General features: G+C 41.2%; 2 protein-coding genes across 2 annotated transcripts in view; one reads left to right on the top strand and one right to left on the bottom strand.

Moving 5' to 3' along the window:
- ERI2 (ERI1 exoribonuclease family member 2) overlaps positions 1-10,212 on the bottom strand; it is a 253,255-nt gene that overhangs the window by 93,209 nt on the left and 149,834 nt on the right. The window lies entirely within an intron of this gene.
- On the top strand, positions 2,009-9,201 carry LOC135329932 (acyl-coenzyme A synthetase ACSM3, mitochondrial-like; the record flags this gene model as incomplete). The annotated part of the gene is made up of 10 exons (XM_064520278.1): positions 2,009-2,210; positions 2,933-3,140; positions 3,383-3,526; positions 4,411-4,567; positions 5,496-5,575; positions 6,275-6,398; positions 7,794-7,921; positions 8,031-8,130; positions 8,575-8,694; positions 8,857-9,201. Coding segments are annotated over 10 exons (1,350 nt in total), but the record flags the coding sequence as incomplete, so codon positions are not given.

The raw sequence follows: 10,212 nt of genomic DNA, 5'->3' as shown, positions 1-10,212 counted from the left end.
TTTGAATGGAACACAATCTGAATTGTGTTCATACTGTGATTCTGGTATGAAAGCTACCTCTTCCCAGTCAGTCAGCAGAGAGAAACAATCGGAACTAGTACTAGTATCCTCCTCAGAGATATTAACTGAGGGGATGGTAGTGGAGACAAGCACTAGTCCTGAGCCATGTACTGGAGAGCTGTATTTGGCAGTAGTCGTCAGGTGCCCATTGCGGAACCCTTTCTGAATGCCTGTACCGCGAGATAGCTGTGGCTGTCCAAGAGGAAAAGCAAATCTGTCAGCAGATGCTGTTAAAGAGCTTTGGGCTTGATCATGTAAATCAGTCCTTAAGCTGCTGCTAGATGCAACATGGATGGCTGTAGAGGAATTGATTGTGCTTCTCTCCTGTTGTTCTCCTGTTTGTACGTTGGAATTTATCATAACTCCGGTAGCACTGTTGTGGTTTTCCTCCACTGGAGAGCTTATTTTGCAAGTTGTATCTCCAGATGTTTCAGGTCTGCTATTACTTCCCAGTGGAGTCTTGTCAGTGAAGTTTATACTCAGTGTTCGGGAAATCAGGTTCCCCTTTGGATGTGCCTAGGGAGTCCCCAAATGGAGGGGAGTTCCCACAAATGGAGATTTGGGGAAATGAATCCCCAGAAGTAGAAATCAATGCTCTAAATTAATAAGCATATTAGCCTAATGATGTTCTGTTCAATTCATAGTCAAGATGCTGGGTTGTTTATTTGAATAGCTCATCTCTCATCTGGATGCCAGGCTCTGAAGCAAGTAGAAGGGAAGATGTGAAGAAGTTACTAAGCTTAGCCAAAGATTTAGTAACCTTCAGCACACATCCATCACAAATCATCCTCCAAGCAAGACGGGCAGTATTCCGAGAATCATCCAAGCCTTGAAAAGAATGGTTATGTTCATATTCTTCCTTTTAAACTACTGTTAGTGGGGGAAAAGGCATTCAGGTAAGGCTTACATAAATGGAAGGGATTCACGGAACTCTGACACATGGTTTTCTAGAGAAAGTTCGGAAAAGGGCAGTGGCAGTAAAGTTTCCTTTGCTGAACATCTAATGGTCATCTAACCAGAGTTTAATATATGGTCCTGATTACTAACATTCTTGTTTTGTTTTATCACTTATATCAAATTCCGATTGTACTAATATTCTCTTACACTAATAAGATGTCCAGACCTATCCAGTAAGATCAAGTTTCCTTGATTCTCCCTCGATTTCCTTATTCTTCCCCCACTGTCTTTTTCTTTTGAACCCTAATAATTTGATGTTTGGCTGTGTTGTGCAACATACACTTCAAAGGACTAGGCCAGATTTCAGAAAAAAGCATAAACTTAGAGATGACAAACTCTAATCTTTGAAGCATCTGGTCTTTCTTATTTTGATGCTTTTGTTGAACAGAGCATTACGTAACTTGAAAAAGTTACAGTAGCTGTTTAGCTTTATAAAAATATATATCTATAAGATGAGAATCATCATATCATACTTACCAGAATGCTCCCGTCCTGCAAAAGCTATCCCCAGATCCTGCAAGGCACCTTTTGGCCCTTTAGGCTTCCTATTCTAGAATAACTAAGAAGAAAAATGCAGGTGATTAATATACAGCATTTCATAGCCTCTTCACGGTAAAGGAAAAACGACTTCAGAAATACCACCTCGCACTTAATAAATCTCAAGGTCACTGTACAAGTCAGGTGTCTGTTTTACAATTGAGGTAAGCAAGCATAAGGGTAAGTAACTTACCCTGTAACAAGTCAGAATGGGAAGAACCATGAATCCCTTCTCTCAGTCTTAAACTAATCCATTCTATCTTGGCCCTGTAACCATTCAGTTGAACTTTATGGCTTACACCCCACGGTTTATTCATTCATATTTATTATGCCCCAGGTTTATTCAGCATTCAATAAATGATGACTGTTTTCCTTCCTCAGGCTTAAATTAAAGGCAACATGTTCCCTAAATGAAGCATTTGCACTGTGCCCTGTTGTCCTGTAGGAGGGCAAAAAGCCTGAAAACCCTGCATTGTGGTGGGTAAGCGGTGACGGAGAAGAAGTGAAGTGGAGCTTTGAAGAGCTGGGAGTCCTGTCCAGGCAAGCGGCTAATGTACTGTCTGGTGCCTGTGGTCTGCAACCGGGAGACAGTTTTATTTGGATTCTGCCCAGGATCCCGGAGTGGTGGCTGCTGAATGTGGCTTGCATGCGAACAGGTTAGTAAAAGCATAGAAATGATGTATAGCTATAGCTGCTGTCACATACACCGATCATTGCTATTTAATAGACTCAGAACTACAAACATGCTAACGGGGATGATCATCACTGCCATGCTGGTCAACACCCTTCATGCCAAGTTTTGTCTTTATGGTACTTTTAGGATTTTTTGATCATGCTCTAGCTGTTAAGGAAATTCTGGGAGTCCGTGGACCTCTGTCATTCTCCTCTTTCCAGCACTTGTGATGCATCGCAAATGCATCGTCTTCTTAACTTACAATGCAATTAGCACATACTTACCCGAGTGTTTCACATGTTCCCCTGTGGGCTATGTTAAATACTCGGCTTGCCAGTATTTACAGCCCAGAATGTCTCGGGGCCTCACAAACACTAGCAGCATACCCTGTGAGGACAGGTACACCTGTATTTACTAGTGAAGAATACAAATCCAGAGGGGTAGCATGTCCCAGTGGCAATGCTTTCCACCCCAAAAAAGTCCTTCTGTTGGTTTCTTTGGCTGTCCCATGTTGAGCCTAGTATTTTCTAACTTGCAGTGATCCTCCCGTCGAATTTAATGCATGAAAAAGAAGGGTATATTTACAAATGCAGAGCCAAAGCCTGCTTTCAGCGCAGCCCTGTCCCACTAATAAGCACAAGGCAAGCTAGAGACTGTTTCTAGGTACAAGTATTGTTCTTAAATATTGAGAGTATTCTCCTTTAGGAACTGTCCCGATTCCTGGCAGGCAGCAGCTGACAGCAAAGGACATTCTCCATGGACTACAGAAATCAAAGGCAAAGTGTGTCATCACTGATGGTTCTGTGGCACCAGCTGTGGGCTCAGGTGGGCCTGAATGGCAGTCTCTGAAAGCCAAGCTGCTTGTATCAGAGGGCCACAGAGAAGGATGGCTGAACTTCAGAGAGCTCCTGAAGTGAGTAACCACTACTGTGAAAGCGCCACAGAAACAATGAAAGGCAAGCACAGTGATTTGTTGTGAACAGGAAATGTTGGCACATGCCAAAATATTTTCCTCCCTTCAGGACTGCACAGTGGGAAAATGTCAATGTTTATGACACTTCTGCTTGCTGCAGAAGTTATTTTAGCCAAGCGTTTTCAAGAATGTGTAATTCACCCTTTCAAATCACTGTATTCCTCATTTTGCACATTTTAAAGGCATGCTCCTTCTGATCACCACTGCGTGACCACAAAGCGTCAAGACCCGATGGCCATCTATTTTACCAGTGGAACTACGGGGGCTCCAGAAAGGATTGCACATTCCCACAGCAGCTATGGCATTGGCCTCACAGTAAGTGGAAGGTAAGGCTATCACTTTAAATCACAGATGTATTTCTGTAGCTGGTAAATTGGCAGAAAGAAGGGGAAGAGAAGATTTTACCAGCAGCTCTGTGTTTCACTATTTTAAAAAGCAGCAGTTCTATTCAGTCCCAACAAGCCTTTTTTCTGTGCAACAAGGCGTAGTTGGAGGTTAGCTGCCTTAGTGTGTATTGCACTTGGCAGTCATACAGAGTCACTAACCTCTTTTTTCACATTTTCTTTAACTTCTTCTAAACTCTTCATTGTGTATAATTAATAGATTGCCCATTTACTGAACATCAGCAAAGAACAAGTTTATGAGGTGTGTACCATAAAAAGGGGGGAAAGACATGGCTCTTAGGCTTCTGAATTCATGCGTGACTGCTTTAGAGACAAGTCCCACAGGAACAAAATGCTGATAGTTCCGAACATAGGAAGGACTACACAGGTTCGTGAGATCTCTGAGTTTATAAAACTGTGTTGTTTAGAAAATTGGCGTAGCAATGCATCTCATTCTAACTGGCAAAGAGTAACAAATCAGAAGAGAGCAAACTAAAAAGTAAGTAAACCTCAAAGAATCCTTATCCCTACAATATGATTTCAACAAAACTCCTGCAATCTCATACCTATTTATTCAGCATCCTGTTTCAAGGTGGTATTAGCTTGTCCATCAGTATAATTTTTCTCCTAGAAAAATGCAACATCAGTCTATCCTGATGACATCTTCACTGCACTGTGACCCACTCCCGCTCAGAAATTCCGTCATTTGCTGATCATCATCTAGCCAAGAAAAACAGTGCTTCATTGGCACGTCTGTTGTTGATGTTTTAATGTTGGCCCTCTTTCTGCCAAATAGAGATTGTGGACTCTTGCACTGTGTCACCCAGGTACTGGCTGGACTTGACTCCTTCAGATATATTTTGGAATACATCAGACACGGGCTGGGCAAAGTCAGGTTGGAGCAGCATTTTTTCCCCATGGATTCAAGGGGCCTGTGTCTTTGCACAGAAGATGCCCCGCTTCGACCCAAGCATTGTCTTTGAGGTAAGCAAGGAGAGCCCAGCAACAGCACTCTTCTCTCTGGCTCGTCCTCCCCAGATTTTCACTTCCCCAGAGCTATTCAGGGGCAGTATGCTGAAGAATTGTGAGCTTCACCAGGAAGTAAGCAACTGGTATTTCAGTAGTGAAGGCTGTAAACGTAAGCCCCCAAACAAGAGAATCTTTAACGTCCCCAAATTTTTGTTCTGTACTCTGCTGAGAAGAGATTCGACTGCCCAAACCTGCAAACATCCATTCCTAGGCCTAAAAGTGAAGCCCGCAAGAAATGGGACAGGAGCTTGTGGAGCGCTTTGGTGGTGGTGTTAAAATGAGTGACAGCAGCAGATAACTGAGAATTTTGGTTGCATGTACTGTAGAACTGCATGTTAAGGAGTGAAGAGGCAGCAAGCCTATATTTCTTTAACAAATGGCACCAGCGTTATATTCTGTTACATCCTCTGCACGCAACTCTGTGAAAAAGACCACCATTATTCCTTTTACACGGAATCCCTTTATCATCATACCCACGTTACTGTGATGGCTGAAAATTGTTAGCTAACATTAAGATCCATTGAAGAACACTTTATCGGTCATTCCCCTCTGGAACGTCTGAAAAAGTAGCCTTATGGTTTCCTTTGTTTTCTACTTAAGTTGGAATTATGAAGAACTTCTGCAAGGGAGACTGAAAAGCTTTCCAGAGCACAAAGCTTGGGTGCGTTGAACTAGCTGTAAAAAGATGTAGATTCTGTTTTGAAGAAGAACCTGTTTAAATAGAACTGCTGTATATTCGTGTTGGCGAGTACAAAGCTAACTGCTTTTGTTCTTGAGTTTTGTAAGCTGAATACAGAGATCGTTATGTTATCTCTTGTGATGTAGGTGAGACCTCACGTGTTTCAGTAGCGACATCTACTTTTTTTTTATTCTAATTCTCTAGAGTCTGTCAAGATTTCCCATAACAGTCTTCTGTTCTGCTCCAACTGCCTATCGAATGTTGGTGCAACATAGACTGTCCAGGTAAGCCAAAGAAAAGATCCTTATTAGTGTATTTGATCAAAACAGTGGACCAAATGCTCTTCTCACCTTGACTTTACTTCAGAGTTACAATGATGTAACAGCAAAGGTAGTCATGTATTTCTCAACATCTTGAATCTGACATATTAGGAACAAAGCCAGAGTAAACATTTCAGGGACAGCGTAACCATCACAGATGCCACAAATTGTAGCAAACTTGCATGAGACTTTGAAAAGCAGTTTAGCTGATGAAATAGTAGGATAATAATGATAGCGTAGCATGATTGACCTATTTTCCAAAGTGCTTTTATAGTTGGATTCCCCTTCCCTTTGTTTTTCCCCTGCATTCCCCCACTACCATGCTCTACAAGAATAGCGCGTGTCAGTGCAGCTTGGCAACTCTCCTGTGACTTTTTGTTACCATTTTGTTGGAGACCCCAGTTTAGATTCTAGGGTTAGAAACACTGTATCAATTACTAGATGTTAAAATAATGGAGAAATAAAAGAGCATTTGCATTTTTGCAGATTTGTTTATGTTTAGCTCCACACAATTGGAATGGAATGTATAGGACTTGGTGAAGATTTTATTTTCGTGTAGAAAGGACTCCATGATCCAGGAATACAATAAGGAAGGGGACATTGCAGATAGATCACTGTGTCTGCTTAACTCTGCCAATTATTTGCTTTTTCTTTCCCACCAAGCTACAAATTCAGAAGCCTGCGGCACCGTGTGAGTGCCGGGGAGCCAATCAACCCTGAAGTGATGGGAGAATGGGAAGAGCACACTGGGCTGGATATTCACGAAGGCTACGGACAGGCAGAAACCGTATGTTCAGACACTTTGCAGCTACAGCAATAAATTCCATTAGGGTTGCCAAGAAAATGTGAAGAAGTCAATTAGAGTAATGAAGAGTGGGAAAATGTAGCTTGTAGAAGTCATAGAATAATCATAACAGTTGCCCCCCAAATCCAAAGACTGCTTTTCATGCCAGTGGGCTTTTGGCTTGGGAAGTAAAACAAAAAAGGTGTGTTCCTCATTGCTGCATGCCAAATTTTGCTTGCTAGACTCACCCTGGAATGGTTCTAGGCCGGCAAGTCCAGAGCGGTCCTAGGTCGCCAAGTCTAGAACCAAGCCTAGAGAACCGTTCTAGGTCGCCAAGGCGAGAACCGTCCCAGACGCACCCTGGTATGGTTCCAGACTCACTGGCCTAGAACACTTTGCAGTCAACTAGTTCTGGGTCATGGGGGGGGGGGTGCCTGTGAAAGTTCCAGATTGAGGGGTTCCTGGAAAGGTTCTGGAGCCAGTGCACCTAGAAGCATTCTAGAGGTGTGGCTCAAGTCTAGAACCATTGTAGTTGAGTGAGTGTAGAACTGAATTGGAGATTCTGTCCAGAACTGTTTTAGGTCAGCAGGAGTCTAGTGCCATTCCAGGTCGAGGTTCCCTGGAAAAGGTTGCAGATTGGGACATTCCTGGAAATGTTCTAGGTTGGCGAGGAATCAAGAATCACTTTTCAGAAGTGCAACAATAAATACATTTTTAAAAGTTGCAGCTCAATACAAGTATGTTTAGAAAAATGAGTATAAATAAAATCTGTATCATGGCAGTGATGTTTAAAGACTGGACTAGTAAAGAGTTTAAAATAGATGATAAAATAGAAGTACTAAGTGTGTATGCTGCCTAGATAACCTCTTCCAGCAGTCAGCTGCATTTGCTATGCAAAGAGCACTTACCTACTTATTAGTTAAGCTGTGCTGATCCTAAACTTGTCATTGGGATGAAAAATATCGGGATAGGAGATGCTAGCAGTACAAAGGAGGGAAAAAACCCCAGAACATTACAGGATAATCACTTAAAAGCAAATTCTCAGGACCATTTGCTTGCATATTTCGTGCAACCTTCAGTGGTTCCTAAAGCCATAAGCCATAATATGGTATTGTTAGAACTTGAAGTCACAACTAGTAAAATGTACTCATGTATCACAGTTTGTTTTTTATTCCTAGTTTTGTAGCTTCATAATGTTGAATTAAGAATTCTGCATTATGCGTTTCCTGTATTACAACTCACTTGAATTTAATGCACATGACCATATGTACCAGTCTAAGAAGCTGACTTTTTCAAATATTTGCGTGTACTATAACTTAAATACTGACTATGCTAGAGTACAATTTTCATTTATTTTCAGGCAATTTTGTTTGTGAAATGCAACGTAATGTTTCCTAGGATGATCCAGAGAAAACCGAGGCAACAATACGCGGGAAGTTTTACGTCACTGGAGACAGGGGGATTCTGGACGAAGACGGATACTTCTGGTTTGTTGGAAGAGCTGATGATGTCATCAATTCTGCTGGGTAATTTAATGCTTGTAAACAAGCCCTCATTAAACTTGGATAATCCTGGTGATTCAGCCATGACATTGTGTTATCCAACATAACTCAGCCCCTTTCTTCCATTTTAAAGCTATCGCATTGGCCCATTTGAAGTAGAAAGTGCCCTAATAGAGCATCCTGCAGTGGTGGAAGCAGCAGTTGTCAGCAGTCCGGACCCCATCAGAGGCGAGGTAGACAAGTTAAACACGCTTATCGTCTCATCCATAGCTTTGTGCATGGCAGAGCTAATAAAGGCCGACTCCCAGCGGATTTGCCTAGCTGTTGGTTGAATTTTTAAGCTAAATTTAAATCAGTATTTGCACCCTAGAAGACACTGGAGACTCCACATAGGAGCAAACTGTCCAAGATGATTGCCCTGTTGCCAATAAGACAAAAGTAGCATATGAAGCTTTTCCTGTCACTGAAATACTTAGTGCTTGGTATGTTTTGAGCATGCATAAACTGCCTCCCCAGTCCAGACAAATACTGAGCACACACAAATGTTGAGAAAGCTGTCTGCCCTATACATTAGTTATTCTGCAGTTTGTCTGCAAATGTTTTGTTTAAAATTCACATCTTACTGTTGTGTTATTGTTTCATTGGCATTTGAACCCCTGCTCCCTTATTTTTTTAAGGTAGTGAAAGCCTTTGTTGTTTTAACATCCAAGTATGTTTCACATGATCCAGAAAAACTGATGCATGAGCTACAGGACCATGTTAGGAAAGTTACTGCTCCATGCAAGTATCCTAGGAAGGTGGGTGCTCAAACACAACTCTTTTAATTATTCATCACCATAGAAGAGTTGGCATTAACTACTATATGACTCACAAATATATGCTACTGAGGTTAAGAAAAAGTCAAACTTTCAGTAAATGGTATTTTATCTTTTACTGCAATTTCCCCCCTCTCCTAATAGATGGAGTTTGTTCAACAGTTGCCAAAAACTATTAGTGGGAAGATCAGAAGAAATGAACTGCGCCAGAAGGAGTGGAGAAAAGTTTAGAATTACTTGCTGCTTTTTTATATCTTTTACAAAGTCAGATATTGCTGATTTACCCTGTAATGTAAAGTAAAAGACATTATAGTACGGCCTTCTTAGTTTAGGTTTTCACAAATTCTGGTCTGACTCCCAGCCCTTTGGCTGTCCCACATGCTACAGTAACAGCCCATGGCAAGCAAACAGGCAGAGTGATACAAATGAAATGGGAAACACCGACAAGAGCACCGTAGTTGGTCCATGTTAGATAAATGTAATAAACAATTGTAGGCATTTTGTCTTTATTGTTGATTAATTCAAATAAAACAGGAAAAGTTTGAGAGCGCTGTTCCTTGGAGAATCACTTTTCAGAAGCGCAACAATAAATACATTTTTAAAAGTTGCAGCTCAATACAAGTATGTTTAGAAAAATGAGTATAAATAAAATCTGTATCATGGCAGTGATGTTTAAAGACTGGACTAGTAAAGAGTTTAAAATAGATGATAAAATAGAAGTGTAAAATATTTACCATCAGCTGTTCATACTTTAATTTTAGCACTCGCAGCTTGATCAGTTCTCTCACTTCATTAATGAGATAGTTTATGACATGCTTGAGCAATTTCCACTTTTATTTACTTTAACCAAGCATGTCATTTTGGTCCCATTCTCAGAAGACATATCTAAGATCATTTGACCGTCCTGATAATAGTAAGCAGCAACAAGTAATTAAGCTTAAGATCTGGACAAAACCCCATCAATTTTCAAGTTCTCATAGAGGGTCTAAGACGCAAGTATTTCTTGTGGGAAGAATTTCCTGCAGTGTTGGAAGAAGTTCCGGGAGAGGTCAAAGCATCTGCATTCGCCGTGAGAACATTAGATTTCTCTTTCAGAAATGCATATTCCCACTTGAAGTATTCACAGCCTTTCTTATTGCCTTCCTGCTTACTGACAGGACAACCACAAAATGCTTTGCCGTGATTTGGACCGGTATTTGATACATACAGTCTTTTAGCTCTTCGACCACAATGACACCGAGGGGGGGTTGGTTTTTCATTTTTGGCAGCTCTTACAGATTGATTCAAATTGACTGTGGAGTTCAGAATGGCAGGAGACACTTTGGACAAGTTTGAACTTCTTGAAGGTAAGCAATGCCTAAAAGATGCAGTCTTCTCTTTCTAGATAGCAAAAGAGTGTTTTTTCGCTGGTGGGAACATTTTTGGACTTGTTGGCTTTCTTTGAGGAGCCTCGGGAGTGGAATCATTTCCAGTTAATGCTGAATGTGATGAAGTAGCATT

The sequence above is a fragment of the Dromaius novaehollandiae genome, chromosome 14 (genome assembly GCF_036370855.1).
Source record: "Dromaius novaehollandiae isolate bDroNov1 chromosome 14, bDroNov1.hap1, whole genome shotgun sequence".
Classification (NCBI taxonomy): Eukaryota; Metazoa; Chordata; class Aves; order Casuariiformes; family Dromaiidae; genus Dromaius; species Dromaius novaehollandiae.
The sequence above is the reverse complement of the archived record's forward strand: the minus strand, read 5'-3'. Positions and strand labels throughout refer to the sequence as shown.